Source organism: Drosophila eugracilis, unplaced genomic scaffold (assembly GCF_018153835.1).
Source record: "Drosophila eugracilis isolate 14026-0451.02 unplaced genomic scaffold, ASM1815383v1 contig_2088, whole genome shotgun sequence".
Taxonomy (NCBI): domain Eukaryota; kingdom Metazoa; phylum Arthropoda; class Insecta; order Diptera; family Drosophilidae; genus Drosophila; species Drosophila eugracilis.
Window position 1 is genome coordinate 1,420,945 of NW_024572964.1, and position 23,156 is coordinate 1,444,100.

A 23,156-nucleotide genomic window follows, 5' to 3' on the forward strand; every position below is an offset into this window, starting at 1 on the left:
ACCTCGGGGTAAATTTGTTTTTCATTTCCCTTCCAATCTGAGGGAAAAACTGCGCCAAAACTGCGACCCAGGCTAGCACCACAAACGGCTGAAACAGCTGCAATCAATAAGCCAACACTGAGGGAGGCCGAGCCAGAAATTAATAACAAACAAAAACAGAAATTAGCCATCAGCTTTGGTTCTACCATTGCCTCATTGGCCCCATTAGCCATGGCCAAAAAGAGAGGGGTCGAAACTCCGGGGGGAACTCTATTATTTTCGGTTTTGGATTTCGCATTGCCCGAAAATGAAATTGTAAACTTGTACTGGATGTGTTGGTAATTCAATAGCTGCAAGCCACATTCGTTTTGGCCCCGACTCCCTTGCCCGCCGACTGCTAGCCACAGCACCACCCAAATCCGAGTGCATTTTGATGAGACATTGATGGTTCAATCGAACATTCGACCCACCCAGCCGGCTGAGCCAATTTAGCAAGCCATTTGCGATTCCTCAATCGCAGATCGAAGTGGAGGGATCTGTGATCGTGAAGGAGCAAAGGGGATCTCGTTAAGTCGTCACCAGTTGCCTCGCTTCCAATCGCCTGGAATCGGGCCTCGTACTGCCTCCAACTCAATTGACAGTTGACAACAAATATTTGTGACATTAACTGCGGCTGCTCGCAGATGCGAACCTTCGGAGGTTCCTCAATGAAACAACCTCTTAAGAGGTTCAGAGGTGCAGTGAGAGAAATTTTAAAGAACTTATAAGGCGAACTTAAAGATTGTCTTCTTCAGGTATCAATCTGTAAGTTGGAAAGTGCACTTCCAACGTTATGCGATGCCTAATTTCTCAGAGTGCGCCTCCTTCAGTTGAGTTGCAGCTGAATCCTCGACGACTTGCTCATTTCACTAATTTAATGAAGACCTTTTGCGAGAAAGGCGGGAGGCAGGGCAGTGGGTCCATTGTCTCCGTTTCTCTCACTCGGGGAGAGACGACGTCGTCGACCGAGTCTCCCTCAGATTGATGATGCGGTTTGGTCCGGGTAGCTTTTAAAACTCCTGGCAGGAGGCAGAAGGCAGGAGGCGGGTCGGGATGGGCCTGCATCAATAATTTGTGTCCGCCGTTGAAAATAATTGACCAAGTTTGTCTGTTTGCGGTTGTGGCATTTAATCTACTTGCAGCTGAAGTTCCGAAAGCGACAACTGAACTGCAGCAGCTGCCATTCGGGGAAGAGGACAAGTCGACAAAAAAGCCAAGTCGCAATCCTCCTTGGCTGGCTGGGCTGACTGGGCTGACTGGCTGCCTGGATGCTTGGCTCCTTGGCCTGCACTTGGCGTAATTGAAATAATTTTAAGTGAAAAATCTGCATTCAAAAAATATATTTTAGCGCACACACAAATGTCAGCGTCAGGCGAAATAAGGAGCACTGGGAGGAGTCAGAGCACCAGCAGCAGGAACGGATGATGGGTATCGAGGTATGAGTCTAGAGGAAGTTGGTCAAGGGATTCCCTACACAGGATCATGGATAGCAAAGTTAGTTACTTATAGGTTTTGTGAGTGATTTCCCTTAGAAGTACAACTTATTCCTTGAACAAATCTTAAATAATCTTTGACTAAATAAGATATAATATTTAAGATTTAACAAACTTATAAACATGCCAAACCAACTCCACTTGCCAGCCCATATGCCTGACCCAATGGGTCAGCGACTTTTGCAGACGCAAAAATTTACATGCGCCAATTTGAGTGGACACCGCAAAAAAAGAGTCAACAGTTTGCAGCTTTCGCAGCCGCTGCGAAGTTCGAACTTGCAACATAATCCTGGGCATTAAGGCAAATTGCAGCATCTGCCGTGGGGTCAGGGGCGGCGGTGGAGAGGGGGCCGCATTTCGGATCGATCATTGGGGCCCACCATAATTTGCTTAATTCGACGCTCAGCCCAAATGCCGACGTCCCTTTGGAGGCTCTGAGGCTCAGCACGAGGCTGCCACTCGTCGTCGATCGACTGATGAGGAGGATGATCCCACCAGGTACCGTCGGCCAGGTGAGGCGGCTTCTTCAGCGGCAGCCTCAATTTGCCATTGCCTGCCCTCGGGGGCAATTTGGAGCTCAGTTTTTTATGTGCTTCGTTTTTGGTGCTTTTTTGTGGGCCGCCTTGCTTTTCGGTGGCTGTAATTTCTGGCCAGGGACTCCATCTTCCTGTCCCCCCCTCCGAAAGCATAGACAAACACATCCCAGAATGACACAGCCCCTTTGGGGAGCACTTAAATTCGATAAACAAAAAGGGTGGGAAAACGGAAAAAGCAGAAACAAATGCAATATGCATGTCCCCGAATCGATAACAGCTCGAATTTGCAGCATAAATATTTTTTGGCATTCGTTCAGCAAAACTGTGTTGCAACTTTCGGTGTTCATTCACTTTGTTTGCCATCCGAAGGTCTCATGAATTTATCAAAAGTATCTGCATAAAGTCTCGCTTGGCATTTGCCATCGATTCTAATTCATATTCTCCTCCGGCCCGGAATGCAAAGCTCCAGTAACTATGGAAACGACCAAATCGGAGTGCAAGTGACAGGAACTCTGGCAGGGATTCCATACTGGCAGCCTGAGAAGTAAAACACATGGGAATCTATTTTATTTTTGTTCATTTGTGTTAAGTTCCTGGGAATGTTTGCAGATAAATACTAAATCTAATTTACATTCATATGAGTTATGAAGAGAAAGCTCGGCCATTGCTCTTGCTATCTGCCGAACTTCTTATTAAAGATTTTGCCAAGGAGAGAGAAGGGGCTCTTCTTGAAAGACTTTCCCTCTAAGAATCCACCCCACATCCCAGGGACCAGGGACCCTAATCCCAATCTCATTGGCATCTCCCGAAGAGGGACTCATTAAATCTCAACCCGCCGCCGGCTCATAATTCAGCTCAATATAAATCTGTTAACAAAACGCTTAATCCGCTTTGTGCGCTTTATTTATGGCCATTTGATGGCGCATTATCGCATCAGGCACATGGCACCCGTCAGGGCCCGCAGTGCCCCCTCCCACTTCCCGGATCCTCCAGCTGGCGCGCCTCATAATTGGATTCGTCACAGCATCTCCCTACCCCTCTATCCATCGGACTGGGCCATAAATCGCGGGCTGCTTGAAATGCAAATTTTCGGGACTGCAGCTTGTTGAAGTCGCAGTTCGCCGGAGTATCATCGGCAGGGCATCAAAGTGGCAGCAAATGTTTCGCCGGCTGCTGCTCGGGCTGCCCAATTAACGCCATCGAAAAAGCTGGAGAGGAATCTGGAGGAGCTGGAGGAGTTGGAGGAGCAGCAATCAGAGTTCACTTGAACACCTCGCAATTAAGCTGGGCGAGTGAAAAAAGTGCGTGGCTCAGTGCGGGTGGAGTAGAAACAAGAAATCCAACACGAAGTGGTTCCATGTTCCATGCTCCTTGCGTGGCGGAGTTGTCGATGCCCAACAAAGGATAATCCAGACTGGCGACTCCTCCGACGCCTGCGCCCACTTTGCCCACCAAAAGTCAGTGACGATGTCACTTGACAACCACCGCTAAACATTCAACAGCCAGAAAACAACATCCCACGCAGGAAAATTCTTGGCTCAAGTCGAAGGCTTAATGCTCTTTGTGAGATATATGGCATGGGTATCTCATCTATTCTCCATCAATGAAAATCATTTAAGTTTTTCCACAAAAATTTAATGTTCATATCAGAAGAAAAGTCTCTACTTTTTCCACAAAACACACTACTCCCTAAGTAAGAGAATTTCCCAGTTCGAAGGCTGGAAAAACAGGCGGGAATTGCACAACACTTGGCCGCCCCCTCCGCCAGCTCGATTAAGTGGTTTGCTGGCCCAGAGATTCTGGCCAAGAACAGGCGACGCGCTTGTTACCCCCGATGCGCATCTAATGCGACCCGGAATCTGCTGGCATTGCAATTGGGATTCGGTTTGCATTAATTAAGCGCACTTAAGTGGCTGGCAAGTACCTGTGTTTGCGTTCCATGGCCGAGTGTCTGGACCAGGCCAATTAACTTTCGCCCGGCGAGGTGAGCAGTTCCCATCCCGATTCCTGGAGCATCTCGCAATCAATTAGCTCCGCCCTGCGTTATCGGCTCCTTGGGAGGGAGGAGAGGAAACACTTAAGGAAAACATCAATGCAAGAAATGAAAATCGATGCGAAAAGTGGCAATAAATTATGTCTGCGGTGGCGTCCGCCAGTTGATTGAAATCCTCTCAGCGTCTCCTCCTTCTCCGTCTGATCGCTCGGAATTAAGTTCTGTTAACCCCTCAAAAAAGGAAAACTTCAGGCTTCAGGTATGCAAAAGAGCAATATTTCAGAAAATGATGAGTTGCAGATGACGCTGCCCAGGGACCGCAGCATCAACAGATGCGGAATATCCACATCTTCGATGGACTTCAGCAGTCCGGACTGCGGGGCAGGGGGAAGATGTCTGCGAATAGACAGTGGAAACTTCACAAACTTCCGACTGGCAAGACAAACTTGGCAGGGGTACAGTGGGTACTAATAGTAAATACTTAAGTTCTTAAAATGGTTGCTTATTATATGAGCTTTATTATTAAGGATAAGGATACTTAAAGGGTAGTGAAAGATAACCCTTTGGCTGTCATCAAACTTGTAAAACAGAAAATTAATAAATATAAAATATAAAGTATTTCAAATAAGTTAACTTTCCTCAGCTCTTTTAGCACAAAAACCCCGCCACTTTAGCTTTTACTTCCACAGTTCCATGACTCATCTGGCATGTGGTGGGGATCCACAGTCTCTTCTCCCCCTCCGACTGCTCCTCCAGCTGGACTGCTGCTGGTGCATTGTTTACTCCGCACAGACCAAAACAAAAATGCAGCCATGGACCGGCCCAGACATCCGAGTAACTCTGGCGAGGAGAAGGCAGCAAGGCGAGCTGGGGCTGCTGTGGTTTATCTGGTTGTGGGGAGCGGAGAGCGGGGAGCGAGGCAACATTTTATGGATTTATTGAAAATTGAACGCACTTGAACTGCTGGGAAAGGAGAGGGGAGAGGAAAGGAGATGAGCTGGAGCTGGAGCTGCATCTGCCCGCCTGCCAGTCTGCGAAAGAGGCTTGTTTGGAAAACAAATAGACGACCTCCGCTAGGAGGTGCAGCATCGCCCAGAAGACGGTGCCAAAAACAGGAGCGGAGTGGAGTGATATTAGTCCTAATCAGGGAACAGGAAGTTATAGAAGTCAATATAAAAGATCTTAGTCCAGGCAACTCTCTATCTTTGGTAACTTCACTACACTTCCAAGTTAATCAGTTCTCGATTTTATAATGTTTAAATTAACCCCTCGTTATCCCCATAAAACCGCACCTGTTTCTGAGAAACTTGAGGCTGCCACGCGTTCGTTGTATACTGCATTTTGTTTGTTTGGTTTTTGGTTTGGCTTGCCTCAAGTTTTTGGTGTTTTGTTTATGGAAACGCGTGCGGTCAACAACAGCAGCAATATTGAGACGGCAAAATTAACACATGAAAATATGGCTAAGATTGGGGTGGCTAAATAAAGTTTAGTACGAGAAAATCGATTCACTGGCAGAAATATGAAGAAAGGTATTTGAAAAGTTGATAACTTCCATGTTTTTTTTTTGCTCTATAACTTATATAACATGCTAATTCAGTTAGTCGGTTAATAGGATGGCCAATAAGGAATAAAGACCCACAGATCAGACGGCGACAGGCCCGGCTAAATCGGCGCCTGGCGGAGAACAAGTTCTGGCCGGTGTTCAGGTCGGGCCGGTTCTCGATTTGATTTAGTTGATCTGGCTGAGCTCAGAGATCCAGAGCTACAGAACTCCAGAGCTGTAGAGATCCTACACACACCTCCGAGGTCGCCCACACAGTTTCCCAGGATGTCTTAGCCTGCGTCTTCTTCGTTGGAGTCGAGGAATGCGCGAGTGCAGGCGCACGTGGGCAGGGACCACTGTACCGGCAACACCCTGGGTTTTCCTACTCCCTATCATGCACTCGATGTGTGACAACAAACAAAACACTTTGCGAATCGCTTTCATCTGCTCGAAAATAAACCGAATTCCAAGGAAACATTCGTTCTTTGTTTTCGGAATTTTCTGAATAACGCGCGGCAGCTCTTTGAGTTTTCATTTTCCCCTTTTTTTTTTTTTTTGGGTTTTGGCTCGGAAAACGAATTGAGAGTCGCCCACGCAAACGTCCGAATGGGGTGACCAATTGGCGCCTGGCGACACTCGAAACGATTTAAATCCAAAAGAAAGAAGCACGAGGGGAGCTTGGTTTTCCCCCAACCAGACCAGACCAGACCAGACAGGTGGCCATAATGCGGAGAGACCCCCTAAAGTGTCCCATAAATTCATTAATTTGTCGCGCTTTTTTCACACTAGCATTCGCCGTAAAATATTTGTCAGCTTTACGATGGCTTTAATTCTAGCGTCGACGCATTAAAAACTAATGCTGGGAAATTAATTCGAATAAATTCTGAGAATCGTGAAAATTGCGAAAGGGGAAAGCTGGGAAGCTGGGGAGCTGGGGAGGAGGAAGGTGGTGCACCCAGCCGATCCTCATGAATGTCGTTATGGATGTTTGGGCATTTAAATTTAGCAGCCACCGCGAACAGGCGACGATCAGCCCACTGAACGAGAATCTCAGACGAGAATGAATCAGCCAGAAATAGAATCAGAAATAAAGCTACGGCAGTGGCAGTAGAACGATATTTATAGGGACACCCTGGTCCTGGGGGGTATACTAGATCTTAGGATTATCCTATTTTGGTTAGAAGCTATCCCAAAACTATGTTAATATAAACTAACTGGGCTGAGAGATATGGAGAGCTGTTTTAATTCTCATCTCTGAAATAATCAAAGCCTAATTAAGTTTGATTATAAAATGCTAATAAATGCAGCTCATAAAATATGATTAACTGCTAATAGAGATGCAAAACTTAAACAGAAAAAACTGCCATTAAATTACAAAGAAAATTAAATGAATTTGCGATTTAATAAATGTTATTAACGAGGTTTTTAGCCACTCAAAGACCGCTTTCTCATTAATCAGCAATCACTTTCTGCAGAGTATTCGGGCTGTCTCATCGCCTAAACTAAAATATAGATCTTGTTTTATATATACAAAATCGTACGATATCGCAGACAGATGCGATCTGGCCACCTCCCCCATTTGGCCAATCTATTTTGGTGGCCCGTGCGACAAAAGCCAAAACCGAAACAATTTGCCAATGTTTGGACCAGTCTGATAAGATGGGCGGAGGGAGATGGGAGGAGGGGGCTAGACCCTATTTAGTCCACCAGTCAGTCAGTCACTCAGTCAGTCAATCACTCAGTCAATCAGCGGCCCACACCTAACAGTGTTTCTTGGCCAGTTTGTCACTTGGCTGTCCCATTAGCCGCCACACTTTGGGTCAGCGGCCCATAACGGCGTCTTAAGTTTTTTTTCTGCCTTTATTGGGTGGGAGGGGATTCCGTGGGCGGGCGGCTAATCCTGCCTTTTAGGGCCTAAGCAGCTTCTTTTTGCGCGACTGCAAATTTATGCAAATTGCTGATTGAATTCAAAATTTCGAACTCGAAATTTGAAATTCTCGCGTCGACAAATATGGCAACACGCCCTGCCTACGAAATGAATTCGGTTCGCGAGTCGCCAAAGATAGCGACCAGGCGACAGCGGAGACGCCATGAATCAAAAATTGTATAAATCGTATCAAGATCTTGGCGAGAGTCAAGGTCTTTCGCCGTGGCCACGGCCCACATCTTGGGCTTTGGAGGAAGGGAGGGGAGTCCGAGGAGGGGCATACATAGGTAGTCCGCTGGCATAATTAACATGCGCCAGAGATGCCAACGACTTGTCAGTTGGGGCATAAAACACAGAAAAAACACAGAATGAGTCCCAGCAAACAAAGGCAAGAGATCCAACCAGAAATTCCCTCGCTGGTGGGTGTCTCGAAGTAATCTCCAGCAATGGATCCACTTATTTCGGATCCATTGGGTATTTTGGATTACAGTTCCTAGTCTGACTGCACTGACCCCATGCAGGGGTTCCAGTTTTCAGCCCGGGAGGAGATCGGCGTGAGTTCTTTTATGATTTCTGCAGAGTTTTATGGATAATTCTTAGCTGTGAGTTTACCACAAACATTGCTGTCTTAGGAATCTGACTTAGAATGGGATATATTAGGTGTTTGGAGTTGAGATACTAATAGGGCATAATGGCATGGATGATAGCAAAACATCATACAGTAGAACATAGTTTATGGTCTTTGAATTTTAACCTTTGAATCAAAGAACTTTCACTTGGCAATGTTTTTCCAGGAATTGTCCTACGTGAGATCATCCTACCTACTAATCTGTAACTTCCTAATGAGATTCTTTCCCATGTTAAAAAAAGTACTAACTATCTTTTGCTAGCTTTCCCCTTCTTTACCTGCTAAAAAACACCGTTTAAAAGAATAAAAAAAACACTCTCTAATTGCCGACCTTTTCGCAGTCTAACTTTCCTCATAATCGCGTCTGACGGTCGTGTCCAGTCTTCTGGCCATTTCATCTGACCCGTTGCAGAAACCGCTCACTTTCGGTTAACAAATCTCCGGCTGACCTCGATGCAGGCCACACACACACTGGCTACAGCTCCAACCTCCGACTCTACAACGCACGTAAAAGGGCTGGGAAAATAGAAAGAACTTTGCGCTTTTCATTAATAAAGTGCCGCTGTCCGTCTGTGCCAGTAACACATATATTACATAGTAAAGACCTGGCCAGCGGGCAAGTAATCAAGTGAGTTGTGTGCCATACCCGGAGTTACGCGGAGTAACCAGTTACGTTTTATGACCTGGTCCGACCGTAGATGGCCGGCGTTGCGGGCGGCTAATGAAAAGAAATGAAGTCCGAGTCGGAGGTTGTGGGGCATTCGGTAGGAAGTTCTCAAAACGTGAAAAGATTGGGCAATATTGCTGCAGCTCCCCATTTGGCTGGCTGGCTGGCTGGCTACTGGCTGCTGGCTATGATTTTCCCGCACTTTATGGGCCGCGTTTTCGGGGAAATGCTGCAAGTCCAAGAGTAATAACTCCATGGCTTGGCTGTCACTTCTGCCGCTTCATTGCGGAAACCATTCAAACGAAATTTCCCCCATCGCGCGACAAATTTCGGACACCCAAGTGGAGAGGAAGCCAGCTCTAAACGGCGATTACCGGCCGGCTCAGGTGAGATCCACGCTGATGACAGAACCGAAATAACGCTACTTTACGACTGCTACATGTGGCAGCCCCAAATTTATGTGGAAGTAAAACACGACACATCCCGGCCAGATACAAATAAATACGGCTAGCGACAGTTTATTAATTATGATGGAAAGCCCTATCCTCTAATCCCTTCAAACGAACGATGGCGCCACGGGTCATAAGCTCCCTAAAATCCCTTGGGCGGAAATTCGGAAAATGTTTGTCCAGCATAAAAGACATGCCAAAGGCGGAAATTGATTTATAGAGTGTTTGGCTGTAAGGCGATCCTATTGTGTCAACACGTGTTGAAAAATATCACAAAAAGATGTATGGATTTTGAACATTCAGGGGGGTTTTATCTTCTCTGATTAATATTACAAAAAGAGGTGCACTTATCAGAAACTTATAAACAGCTTATAGATCACACTCGATACATTTCCGCCTTTGGATAACTTCAAAAGCTCAGGGTCTTCTGTAACCTATAAACTATATCCTATATCCTATATCCTATATCACCCTCTGATAAGCAGCGACAATTGCTGATGGCTGATGCCTCGGAACATCCCACGAGGCCAGACGAAAATAGCTAGGCAAAGCCACGACACGGCCAATAAACCTCAAATTATATGTGCTATATGTGCTTTATATATAGAATAGAGGCGACACATTAAAACAAATTGAAATTACCAAATGCATCTATGAAATTTATCGCACGACACCCAGACTGACTAAAAAGATACAATGAAAGGAGACGGAGCGGCGAGGGATTAATTTATGGACATCAATCTCAATACCGCAGTATCCAACGAGCAGCCCATTGCCCCCACATCCCCAGCTGTCTGCTCTGCTCCTCCGAAATTTGTGTGTTTGTTGTTTCGGGTTGGAAATTTATTTTTAATATTTTTTCGTAGCGATTTTTCGTCTGCATTCGCCGCCGCCTGTTGCCATTGTGGGCGGCCAAGCCCGATCCGAAAACACAATAAATTAAGAATATTTATTTGTTTGCGGTAATTGATGATAATTGATGATTATGTGCCTCATTCCCAGCCACTGGAGTCCGTCGAGCCGTGGGCATCGGCGAATGCAACTGCCAGTCCGAGTGTTGAATGGCTTTTAATTAATTCCGAAAAAGGTTATATGAAGTTGACCCCTCATTACAGTAAATCTGAAAAGCTGCGTGGGTCCCCCGCCAGGAAGTGATTTAATATTGAATGCTGACGGACGGATGCAATAAGAACAAAAAAATTAACCCAGATCGAAGATTTTCTTAAGTTTTCAAGAAAGCTCGTATATAAACTCTGCTGCCCAGCGGATCACATCCCATATTGTCTAGTGGTTAGGATATCCGGCTCTCACCCGGAAGGCCCGGGTTCAATTCCCGGTATGGGAACTATGGTGATATTCTTTTTGTAATTGGGGCTATTAAATAGTAGTTTAATTAATAAGTACCAGGATATTTTAAAATTTAAACGAACTATCCAAAATACCTAATCGTTATCCAACACTACCTAGCTGTGGATCACAAGTCCCATATTGTCTAGTGGTTAGGATATCCGGCTCTCACCCGGAAGGCCCGGGTTCAATTCCCGGTATGGGAAATATGGTCGAGATGAATTTTCCTTTTTGTGCGCACTAATAACAAAATAAGAGAGCACATTAAAATAAAATTATTCAAAAATCAATTAAGTAAAGGATATTGTCTATTAAGATTGTTTATTTATATTTGTTTAAAAAAATTGGAATTCTCTTAGTCGTTATCTAACACTGCTCATCAAAGGACATTAAGTCCCATATTGTCTAGTGGTTAGGATATCCGGCTCTCACCCGGAAGGCCCGGGTTCAATTCCCGGTATGGGAAGTATGGTTGATTCTATTTTTTAAATAAATGAAATCTTTTTTGAGAAAAATGTTGAGTTTTCATCGACTCTCATCGTCTTTCTCCGACTTAATTGTCGCCTATTCAACTGGAAACGTAAATTTATACCTCAGATAAAACTATTTTCTACTAAGTATGGAAAAGTCGAGCAATTTAACCGATCACGTGTATAGAAGAGCTGAAACACGTGATAGACACCGCCGAAATGCCATATTTTATCAGGATGAAGACGATGAGGATGTTATATATGAGGATCGAACAGCTCTCCAGACTGGCAGAAGAGTTGAGAACTCATACAGGAAATGTTATATTAACACCAAAGAAACTACGAAAAGTTATCTTAACAATAATTCGAATCATGATCAATCAGAGTCTAAAGAATACAGAGAAGGCAGTCCCGAAGGAGATGCTCCCATATATCCCTTAAATCCACCGGACGATCCAAAGGATCCTGACCAAGATTGTGATCCTGCAGAACGTAGCCGCATATTCCGTTCGAAGTGCACAGACAAGTCCTTGCCTTATGTGATCGCAGGATATGTTGTCGGTTTATTAATGGTCTTGATCTGGTATTACAGACATCCAGAAAAAGCATGCCGCGATCTAAATGGAAAATGGGTTTTCATTGTCTTGTTTTTTCTTCTGTTGATCATATTAGTTCAGAGACGTCCAGCAAGGTGGGTTTATTTAGTCAAAGGTCCTTGATAATAGACTCCTCTTCCAGGTGCATTGCAGCCCTATGCCTTGCAAGCCTAGCAAGCTATCAATTTCGGGCAGTGATTATAGCTCTAGCTTTCTTGGTGGCGTGTCTGGGACCTGTTAAAAATATAATCCACAACATATGCATCATGGCGAACTCTGCATCCTGCGGACAAAATGTTCTGAAACAGGCACTGAGGCTCATGCAACGTATTATATATGATCCTTCTCGATCGGTGGAAGAAGCTTTTCAATCCACTTTGTCTGACGCTCGCAGGCTCATGGATAAGTTAGACAGGCTTTTAATGAGCCTAGAGGGACCCATAGCCCAAATACGTTAGTATGTTAGTAAGTATAGATTCAGCTTAAGGAATCCTGTCACCTGCAGATGCCACATATAACACCTGCACTAGTTGGTTGACCTTGCAACGGGATCACTTTGACGTCAAGATGGGGACTCCCTACAATCGCTGCTTGAAGGCAGGGAACCTGAGTATTTCTCAGTGCAAAAGTGAATTCCGCAAGGAAACTAAAAATTGTTGCAATCAACAACGATTCGCTTGGTTCTGTGATAGTCTAAAGGGCGTGAAAAGCTTTTTCGATGATAATCTTCAATGGTCCCAGATGATCATTGAGGAAATATTCCAACGTGCGTTTTTAAGTTATTTTTTACTATCCAACTAGAACTTTGAATATCTTACAGGCTTGCATTTATGCTTCATAAAAATCAGGTTCATTTTTATAACCACCATTAGTTTTGATCACACTTCGAAATTGAATTCATCAAGTTCTCTAACCACCAACAAAGATCTTGTAAACGACGATCAGGATATAGGTAAACACTTTGAGTTGCAGAGACGAAAGTTCTTGATTGTCTTTCTGTGGCTTGATTTGATTATCTTTGTACTCCTGCTGACTGTGATCCTTCAATCGCTGTACTTCTGGTTCCGCTACTTGGCAGGTGACAGCTTTGAGAATATCTATATAACAAAAGATCTAGAGAACTATGATGATGATTACTATGAGGTTATGGGAGCTCGGGCCTTGCCCTTGAGCAGCTGTGAAGAAAATGAATATGTGAAGGTATAGTCCGAATTGATATTAAAAAATAAATTGCTAATAGGAATTTTCAGCTAAGTTCCAGGAGGCTTCTACCCAGAGAGTACAGTACTATATGTCGTTCGTGGATGTTTCTGATGATCACGGGAATCCAGCTTTTCTGTATTTGCTATGTGGACTACAGTCTCTATAGTATGCTTACTTTAATGTCCAGTCATGGACAAATGGTCTCAACTGATCTTCAATGTAAGGTTAAATCGCAGATAATTATTTATTTTAAATATGAATTTTACAGCTTCTGCTTACGAAAAGATTGTTATTAAAGGCGGCGGTATAATAGGTGACATCCTACGAGATCTCGTTCATGCTTTTGAGCCAAAAACCTTTAAGATTAATACCCAAAGATGCCTACCAGTTCCAGGGAAGCCAAAATATCTCCGATATATATGGATCTTATTGCTATATCTGCTGGCCTGGTTTATGGTCTTTTGGGAGCCATATGGACTCCGTCAAAGACACCGCATCATGGTCTACTTTTATCCACAGAATTCAAAGCGAAGAGCTCGCAAGTTGCACTACATCATCTTAAAGGAAAGAAGTAAGCTATGACTAGAGATATAATGCTTAATTTTAAAATTAATGGTTTTATTTTAGAAAATTTGTTTAAGGATAGATGTCAGCAAGCACGACTATTAAACGCATTTGAGAACAACAATCAGCTTTTAATATGCATTCCGTGGCTTAATTCCCTCTTAAGATGGTTTGGTTCACCAACATATTTGTAAAACATTTCGTAAAACTAAAATCTTTCAGGTGTCGTTGTCGAGGATCTGTTCTTTGCAAATGCTGCACCATTTGCAAAAAACCGTTGACAAAGTTTGTAACTTATTAAACGTTATAAAAAGTTATTTCAATAACCTTCCCGTTCAACAGATATGATAATAACCCCTGCGATTTGCCATCCTGCAGGGGAATCTACTGTAATATGTGCTTCCAAGACTGTCACAATGTGTGTATTTTGTGCAGTGTCCCATTCGACACTGATATATTTGAGCTTGGGTAACATAAACTAATGTTCATTATTTTATTAGATATTCATCTTTGCATCTTGTTTTAGGAATTCTTCTAGCGAATCCGATGCTGACTGCAGTCTTGGAAACACTAACACCCAGCAGCGAGATAAAAAAGCGTAGAGCTTTATTTAAAAAATTTTGGAGAAACTATAACAATTATAGTTGGCTGCGTCATTATCATATCCCATATTGTCTAGTGGTTAGGATATCCGGCTCTCACCCGGAAGGCCCGGGTTCAATTCCCGGTATGGGAACATGTGGTGACTTTTTTTAAATAAAGTTATTAAATATTTTTTTTATTTACAGCATTTCTGATTTTAATATTTTAACAAAGATTTCTGAACTTCAATTATAGTCATCTGTTGACTAATAAACAAATAAGCGACTCATATTATCAAGGTCAAGGTATTCATTTTGAATAACAAACGCTATAAATAAAACGCTTAGCTTGCACAGTCGACGAATCGTCATGTTTACATACACTATTTAGCCGCGTCGAATCGCAAGTCCCATATTGTCTAGTGGTTAGGATATCCGGCTCTCACCCGGAAGGCCCGGGTTCAATTCCCGGTATGGGAAGCAGTTGTGGACATTTTTTTTTTTTACTTTTTATTACACTTTCCTTTTTTTTAAAGGTGCTTAAAATATCTACCCAAAAAAAAACATAGCCTCATTCGATTAAAAGTTTCTTCTAAATAAAAGTCCTTCGTAATTTGGTGTTTTCTTTTGTTTATCCCTTTTGAAGCATTTAATTGAATTCCAATAAGTTTGTAAATCTATTTGCTATCCAAAGTTTTCTTTTAATTTGCCGACGTATAACTTGTGTTTTCTTATTATTATGCTCTCAACTAAATTCACTTAAGTCCCAGCTTAGTTTTCCCCAACCTTCATGAGTAATTTTCTATCCCATTACCTAATTTCCTCGTACTCAATGGTCAAGGGTCCTTCTTTAATCCAAATAACTTTCAGCATAATTTTCTAATTCAATCGGTGGTCCTTTTTGGGAAAACAAACCTAAAGTTCCGTGTTTTTTCTGGGCCCGGGTGAGGGTGATGGCGATGGGGATGGCGATGGCGATGGGCTAACCTGCGGGTCTGAGTTACGAGACAGTTTCAAAACGGTTCCAGTTCAAGCGAAACGGACAGATTTTACGAGCCGCCTGCCAACTGAAAGTAAACTACAAATGTTTACACAACCGGAGGACCAAGGACTTGGGGTGGAGAGTTGGGACAGCCTGGAAAAGTTGGAGCAAAAATTGAAAAACTTTTGCCATCGCCTTGTTTTTTTATGATGATGACGACGACGACGACTACGCCGACTGCCGTTCGATGAAAACGCCTATTTTTGGAAAAGGGGACGCTCCCCAGCCACGCCTCCTCGCCGCCCCTCTCGGAAGTAGGACAGATAAATATAAAATTCGGCGAAAAGTTTTCCACACGTCTGGCTGCTTTCCCTGGTTTCAAATTCCTTGCAATTGAAATGGGTTTCCCTTTATGGAAAGTGGCTTCTGTGGAGCTACTTAAGCCCAAGATACAAAAGTATCTTTGCCTTTCAAACCCAACTGCATGCGCGAGACAGAAGGAAATGGATCTGAATCCTGGGGGATTTGCATTTTCCCCTTCTGTCTAATTGTCTGGAAAATTGCAAGAAAATAATTCGCTAAATGCAAATGGCAGACACTCCCGTCTTGCGTAAATATTTAAGCGATTGAGTATTTCTGCTTCGATTGCGGGGTTAGAAGTTGGACTTGCCCACTCGAACCCCTTTGCGGTTACATTCTGAGCTTAATCAGGCCCCTCTCATCACGCACAGGTTCTCGCATTACACGCGGTTGGCTTTTCCTCCCCCAGCCCTCTGTTTTCCAGCTTTTCCTGCGGTTTGGCAATTTTGTTAAAGATACAAAGCGCCGATACGGAACAATGAGATGTGTGTGAGCTGTGAGGTGAGAACAAAGCGTTCCCAGCCACAAAAAGAGCGGAAAAACGAGAATGGGTAACCGGAATTTGCATAGAGGAGCAGACTCTACGGTGGCTCAGAGTGCGAGGATTCAGGGGAAAATAATATTAAAAGATGAAATTTACTTTACTTTGCTTTACTTTATGTACTTCTTTCTCGATGTTCCTCTTTCATTTCATAAAGATGATCTAAATAATTTCTTAAGGTAATATTACTTCATAAGCCTCACAGTTAGCCATGCTACTTGTTCCACTGTCCTATTTAGGAATGATATCTGGCTCGCAGTTTTCCCAACAAAGGAGATCCCGCAAAGAAAAGCCACAGTGCAACAAAACCCGAAAAGCCGGCGAATCTTTTCATTCCGCGAGGCAACGAGTCAACGAGCAGAATGGAGAAAGGAGAAAGGAGGTCCTCCTCGTAATTGCAGCTCCACGGACAGAGTGACCACGCCCACTCAATGAGCAAACACTTTTCAAATGGAAGGTGTGCCCGCCACGGGGTGATAGTATTCCTAATTACAACTTTAAAGGCGGGGGCACATGCGAAGCCAAATTAATGTTGTCCGTGGAGTCCTGTCCGGGTTCTTTAAAGGACGGGTTAGTGCAATTTTTTTGATCGCCGAATCGCGTGTCACAGCCAGTTTCCGCCCCCCACCAACGGCACTTCCACTTCTAACAGGTTCAAGTGCAATTTAATTGAGCGAAATGCATAAGGGAACGCAAACACAAATTAAAAGCGACATTTTTATTTGCGGTTTTCGGACCGCTCGAATTAATATGGCGTCGCAGTGACACAGGAAAATGGCTTTAATTGCAATTAGAAAGTTGGCAGTGCTGCTAAATAACACTTAAAGTGGGATTATGGGCTAGTATAATAGGGCCAAAGGTCACTGGAAACGTAAACGAGTTGGTTTTTAGTTCGACCGACCAAATGGCAGGCCTTAAGAGTTGATAATAGAAATCTTATTTTATTTCTAACCACAATGGCAACAAAGGAAAGTGAAAACCAGGTAATGAAAGGTGAAAATGGGGAAAGGCATTTACTCATTCTATCGGCAGGTCGTAAACAAGGAATTTCTCCTATACACGATGCTACACATGAGATAAGCAAGTGCAGTGGCGCTAACAGGATCATAAATCCAGCGATATAAATCTGAGAAATCGGAGGAGTGAGTGTGTGTGTGTGTGTGTGGGACCCCAGTTCCCCCTATTCCTCTCCCTTTTCCAGGTGATAAACCCTCGCACACGTCGAAGATTTTGAATTACTTTCGCTTTTATCGCCGGTTTTCATAATTTACACGCGACCTGCCTAGGAAACGACGAGGATTCGGATTAAATCGGCCGAGGTGAGAGAGTGGAATAATGCTGACGACTCACTTCATCATAAATTCACCTGTCGTTGCCAGTCCATCGAGGAGCCAGGAAAAAACCGGACCTGCTTCCGTTGCCCAACATTGTCCTGGGAAAATCAAAGAGGAGGGAGACAGGTCTTCGTCCAAAGGAAATTTATGAATTTCGTTGGCGTGGCGAGTGCGCGAAAATTTCGTGGAATTTTGAGGCTGCTCAGGTCGGAGACGTTGTCGCGTCATTCGAATTGAAATTTCATTAGTTTTACGAGGGGCCCAGCCTTCGATGGGTTTACGACGCTTCCAGGGAAATCCACGCCGTAGAACTGGGCAGAGCCAGCCCGGAGTCGAGTCAACACGATGCGATGCGATGAATTATGGAAAGCGATTTACATTCGCTGGCTCATATTTTATTGCTGCTTGTTAATGTTTTCATTGCTGCTCTTTTTCTCCATTTTCCCGACGCTTTTCTTATTTGGCGAATGCATGAATTATGGATTTTCCCCTTATGGCGATGCCAAAGAATGCAAGCAGCGAAAAAGTGGAATTTGTTTTCATTGTTGGAAAATTCTGTGCAAATTTATTGAATTATTTAAGAAGGCGGGAATGGGGTAACCAATCCTTGTCGGTTTCGCGAAATGGATGCGATCTGGGAGCCAAGAAGGATATCCTTTGACAAACTTTCACAAGAAAATCGTAAGGATATTAAAGTCTTTAAAGATTCATAATGTAGAGAAGACTCCAGCTGAGAAGCCTGAAGATTTTCCAATATTTCAGGCAAATTGAAGTAGATTCCCAAGCATATGCTAGGTAAGATGATATAGCTTCCGTTTAAATAAAAAACCGGGTTTATTACACGCTGCAGTTTCATCCAAAGTTCCGCCAGAGGGCGTCGCCAGACTGAACCAGTGCTGACCTCATTGGACAGCCATAAAAAAGGAGGCGAACGGCCACTCGAACGCAATAAAAATGTATCAAGAGCGGCGTCGAAAGGGAAAAGCGCAGCGAGATAGAGGGAAATGGCAGCTGACATTAGTGCTGCGAGCGGAGAATTGTTATATTCTTAACAATATTCCGGATATTTATGACCCGTACTGGGCACTGGGTCTGGATCCCATCGCAGTGGCCGCTCAAATGGAGCGTGTCCCGTGCTCCAGTTGCCATTCCATTTGTCCTGAATACTATACACTGAATACTGAGCACTGAGCACTGGAACACTGAATGTCGGATGCTGAATATGCGTGAAAAATGTTGCGAAAAATTTTAATGCGCTCGCTGCGGGCGCCAAATGGAAATGGATGGGGGCTTGGGAAAACGAGAAAATGGGAAAAATGGAAAGATGACAAATGATTATGGAGCATAATAAATTTCAGCGCTGATTGAGCGACTGCAGCTGGGAGGAATCGCATGCAAAAATAGTAGAATCTAGTGGTTCGTTCGTTCGCCTCCTTCTCCTCTGGGAGTAAGTCATCCATTAATGAAGCTAATTTGCTGCACAAATCCCGACGAAGCTTTCCTCTCTTTCAAATCCCATTTTCCAAGTCGGGCCAAAGCAGCAAGCTGAGCACAAGCAGCCGGGAAAAGTTGATCCTGGCTGCTTATGGCTGACACGAGTGTCATCCACTCCCATCATATCTTAGAGTCCTTCTATTTACCCACCCACCCATTTTCCGGCTTTTCCCCCCCTAGCAAATAACTGAGAAATTGCAGTGGCAGCAAGTTTATTGTCTCCGGAGCTCCGGATCCTTGGACACACACATGAACCTAGCCAGAGTGAATCCTCTGCTCAAGGAGTTTAAATTTATTTTCCTCGAGTGCTTCCCTGCAATTGCAAGTGAAATGTCCGAGTGCAGGTCGCTTTTCCAGCTTTCGCCCTGATTGGGCGCTGGGAAAAGTTTGCCCTCAGTATTGGCTTCGCCCCATTTCCCGTGAGTGGTTGTGGATGTGGATGTGGATGTCCTTTGTCCATCTGCTTGTCAGGAGAGCAGCCATAAGCCCAGCTGGACATGCGGATTATGCTGGGTTATTGAAGGCGACTACTGGAAACCAGAGGTGAAAAATTACTTTCCTGACTTGTTTTTGTGCTTTTCGGAGAGAGGTTTTTGAGAACTTTTCTGGGAAATGTTGGTTATTCTTACTCTTGAAAGAAGTTTGGTCATACTTTTGATATTGCGAATCATGTTTATATATCATTATTTGGGAAGTACTTTCATAAGAGTTATCCGAGTTACGAAGTGAGTAACTTCTTCCTCAGACTTTGGACCCACTGAAGAGCCAAGCGCCAGCTCATCCACAATGGTTAGTGACTGTGTAATAGCGGCGAAGATTACCCAATAACACCTAACAATCGAGACAATGACGCACTGCCAGTGGAACACCTACAGTATCTACAGCAAACGCAGATGAGACACGAATTTCTGTGTTTCTTTTACAATTTGGGAGGTGAGAAGTGGGGCGGGGGAAAGTCAACAATAATAAAATATTTAAAGAAGTAGGAGAGGTGGGGAGTGAGGTTGGAAAAGGCGGCCAAGAAAATGAAGTCATCTTGTGCAAATATGAAAACAAAGTCAAGTGTTAATTTGCGTGGGAAAACAATTTTTCAGTTTCAGTTTTTAGGTACGAAGGCCCAGAAATGAGGCGGCCAAAAGTTCTTTTGATAACGTTTGCGATGGCTCTTGTTAAATTTGTTGTAATTCCTTGAAAGCAAAAGTGTGTACGGAGGGGTGGTGGTGGTGGGGGGGTTCGAGGCTGACGATCTGGGAGCGTGTGAAAGGTCAAACTTCAGCGCTTGCGATTAGCCAAACAGCCATAGGGCCAAAAAATAAAGGCTAATTTTGTCGAGCCAAATTAGAGAAAATCCCCGACCATTAAAGGCCGCTCTCCATGGCAAAAGCCCAACCGAAAAACCAAAGCTCAGACCAGACCAAACCCTACCCAAGCCCGGCCAAAGTTGACACCACAAAACATTAACTTTCAAGTACATCAAACATTTTGTTGGCTGTTATCTCGGCAGGCCCCACAAAGGTGCCACCAACTTTGCCGCAAACTGGGGCACCAAGGGGTTAACAGTGGAGAATTGGAAACTTTGTGCGTTGTTTCGTTGTTGTTTGTTGGCCATTGTTGTTGTTTTCGTTGCCATCATCATCATCAACATCATCATGGTTCGTTGTCTTTTGTTGTTATGCGAATGACATTTCCATGTAGTACAAAAGTTTCTCGACTGCTTCTCGTTTTTATTATTATTTGTTTTTGTTGTTGTTGTTACTGCTTCTGCTGCCCCAACAACAACAACAACAACAAAAACTGTGTGGGAAAATGTATTTATTTTTATGATTGTTTAATGTTTTATTTTCCACGTATTTCCAACAGCCCCATCACCACACTCACACCCAGCTAGACAGACGTTCAGACGTTCAGAGTTTCGTTTTTTGTTTTATTTTAAATGTTTTAATTAGTTCCGAATCGAACCCATCATCGCTGCATTATCGACTGCATCGCAGAAGAGCCATTCCCATTCGAATTAATCAAATCATCATCATCGCCCGAACGCCACTTGCGATCCCTTTGATCTCCGGCCAAAACATATTTCAATTAACGGGCCATGACCGTGGCAAAGGCCATAAGCGATACCCGAACGGAGTCCACTGCTGCCAACTCCAGGTCCAAGTCCAAGGCAACGGCGAAGGTGATCGAGAAGGCCGGCGTCTGGTCTCTGGGTGTGGCCATGTGTGGGTCTCTCTCTTTTTCATCCCAGTGCATGTGTGGGGGCATCAATCAGAGCCGCAGTTAATACACAGGGAGAAAATGTAGGAGATTGCTCGAGAAATAAGTTGATTACCCTTTTAGATTATCATCTATCATCTATCTGTTTATTTATTAACTAGTTTTGTGTTTTAAGTACAAAGTGTTTCCCATCTTAAATCTTTTTCACATCTTTATTGACAGTGTAACAACCTCTGGCCAACAAGTGAGTGATGCCTTGCCCGAAAGGGGCAGACAGATCGGCTCGACTCCAAGTTACCCAGTGAGTGATAAATCAAAGCGCTGCCCTCAACCTTCTTCGAGAGGAGGGTCTCTCTCCATATGGGGGCGCCATTCGTGTGGTCTCTGTGAGCCATGAGTGTTCCAAGCTCCACTCCGTTGGTTTCTGGTGGTTCCTCTGCCGCTGCGTTGCTTGATTTTCAATTTCATACGCACCGTTGGATGCATTTCATTTCAAGGGGGAGAGGGGGTAGTGGGGAAAATCGCTGCACTGAGCGGCAATTTATTGATTAACGCATTTTGTTTTTCCTCCCCGCCCTCCGCTCTGCGGGCAATTTTCATCACTTTTCGAGCGCCGTAATTAAAATGTATTTTCTTCAATCATTTTCTGGGGTTTCTTCTGGCTGCTGGGTGGTCATACAGCTCCGCTCTGCCACTCTCCCCACCCCACACTTCTTGTTTTCCCAGCAGAAGCAGCAGCAGCAGCAGCAGCTGCTGTCGTCACCAAGCCAGGGCCATAACTCAGGGTCCATCATCAATTTTACAAACCCCTCCGCGGCCCATTCAAAAAAGTGTTAAAGCGCGAAAAGCAGCAGCAGAAACGGCGACTAAAGTTGGGCAATTTGTTTCGCTTTGTCTGGCGTGGAAAGGGAAAAACAATGCCAGGTGAACTCAGGGGGGCTGCACTGTACGGTGCACACTTTTCGACACTCATTTGCAATTTTTTGTTAATTTTTTGCCTTTGTCAGCCGCCTGGCTGCCGATGGCTGCCACTGATAACAACTTGCCGCAACTCCGACGCAACAATGCAATAATTACAATTTATATTTGCAGATAGAAATCGCACATTAAGCAACGGCAAAGGCAACGGCAGCGGCAACTGCAACTGCCGCCTGCCGCTGCCTCAGTTAACCCATGAAGCCCATAAAGAAAGGTTCAGCAAAAAACACAAAAAAAGCTGTCAACGTGTGCGTTTTAACGCTTCGTCGATTTGGCCAGTGGGCGAAGTTAAGGTCGCTGTTAACGTTAATGTCCACGTTAAAGTTAAAGCAGCTGCTTCCAGTCTGCTGCTTCCAGCTGCTTTCGCTTCTTGCTTTCTGCTTTCTGCTCTCTGCTCTCTGCTTCTGCTGCCGTTTTGGCCACAATTGTCGGCTGCTGCAGGGGTCATTGCCGAAATTTCAATCAACTCTGGTGGCCGGCTGAAAAAAAGGCAGGCAAAAGACAAATTTTTAATGCCCCAAACATATTCAGGGGATCACTGAGTGTATGATGAAGGGTCTTAACACGAACAGCGACTTTTGCATACCCTAGAAACTAGTCTTAAATACTAGAAACACCTTTCTTCCAATGAAAGGAGAGAGTGTGGCCTAGAATCAGACTATATACTAAATATATAGCCACAGATTCAGATTACAACCCAACCCACTTACCAATTCCTCATACCCCTTTAAGGCCTAAAGAGTATATCCCAGAAGTGACCCAAAAACAGCAGACGGTCGATCCAGTCAATTTGGTGGTCCACTTTGCATATGCCAAAACTAAAGATGACCTGATCCAGGGGAGGAGGACAGAGTATCCAGTTACACGTTTGACACCTGGCCTCACCTGACTGGCTCTGGCTCTGGTCTGGTCTCTGTTCCCCGGCTACTCCTCATCTGAGGCAGCTCAAGCTGCTGGCGACTGCCGAAAAAGATCAGAGAGTGATCCACTTGGTGTTCCTTTGATCCTGCTTCTAAGGTCTTGAGCCTGGAGCTGGCCACGCGTGCGCCAGATCGTGTTACCAAACAAAGCCAGCGGAGGTGAGGGGCTTCTGGGGGCCAAGGACCTCCTGCCAGGATATGACAGAACAGCAGTTAGTTTGGCTCTCTGGGTGGTCCACTCGGAGGATGCTGGATGCCGTTGTCATCATCTTGGGCGACGCCGTCGCTTTCGTTGGCAATGAAAGGCGAAAGGCTAAG

General features: G+C 44.4%; 1 protein-coding gene and 5 non-coding genes across 6 annotated transcripts; all 6 read left to right on the forward strand.

The window, feature by feature from the left end:
* The first annotated feature begins 10,527 nt into the window (after positions 1-10,527).
* Trnae-cuc lies at positions 10,528-10,599 on the forward strand. Its single transcript has one exon. It is a non-coding gene; the product is annotated as a tRNA-Glu (tRNA).
* A 136-nt stretch (positions 10,600-10,735) lies between these two features.
* Trnae-cuc lies at positions 10,736-10,807 on the forward strand. The gene has a single exon. It is a non-coding gene; the product is annotated as a tRNA-Glu (tRNA).
* Positions 10,808-10,995: 188 nt separating this feature from the next.
* On the forward strand, positions 10,996-11,067 carry Trnae-cuc. The gene has a single exon. It is a non-coding gene; the product is annotated as a tRNA-Glu (tRNA).
* Positions 11,068-11,220: 153 nt separating this feature from the next.
* Positions 11,221-14,056, forward strand: LOC108102768 (DC-STAMP domain-containing protein 2). Its single transcript, XM_041817903.1, has 10 exons — positions 11,221-11,762; positions 11,810-12,120; positions 12,173-12,433; positions 12,488-12,867; positions 12,918-13,089; positions 13,139-13,441; positions 13,498-13,624; positions 13,657-13,719; positions 13,777-13,902; positions 13,961-14,056. Exons 1-10 carry the CDS (start codon positions 11,221-11,223, stop codon positions 14,034-14,036), a joined length of 2,361 nt encoding a protein of 786 aa, XP_041673837.1. The 3' UTR covers positions 14,037-14,056.
* Positions 14,057-14,098: 42 nt separating this feature from the next.
* Positions 14,099-14,170, forward strand: Trnae-cuc. The gene has a single exon. It is a non-coding gene; the product is annotated as a tRNA-Glu (tRNA).
* Positions 14,171-14,423: 253 nt separating this feature from the next.
* Positions 14,424-14,495, forward strand: Trnae-cuc. The gene has a single exon. It is a non-coding gene; the product is annotated as a tRNA-Glu (tRNA).
* The last annotated feature ends 8,661 nt before the right edge of the window (positions 14,496-23,156 follow it).

What these genes read in the sequence shown, in the direction of transcription:
- LOC108102768 (XM_041817903.1), top strand. Translation starts at nt 11,221, where the DNA reads ATGGAAAAGTCGAGCAATTTAACCGATCACGTGTATAGAAGAGCTGAA. An exon ending in GGTCTCAACTGATCTTCAAT is followed by an intron (nt 13,090 to 13,138) that starts GTAAGGTTAAAT and finishes TGAATTTTACAG; the next exon opens with CTTCTGCTTACGAAAAGATT. An exon ending in TGCAAAAAACCGTTGACAAA is followed by an intron (nt 13,720 to 13,776) that starts GTTTGTAACTTA and finishes CCCGTTCAACAG; the next exon opens with ATATGATAATAACCCCTGCG.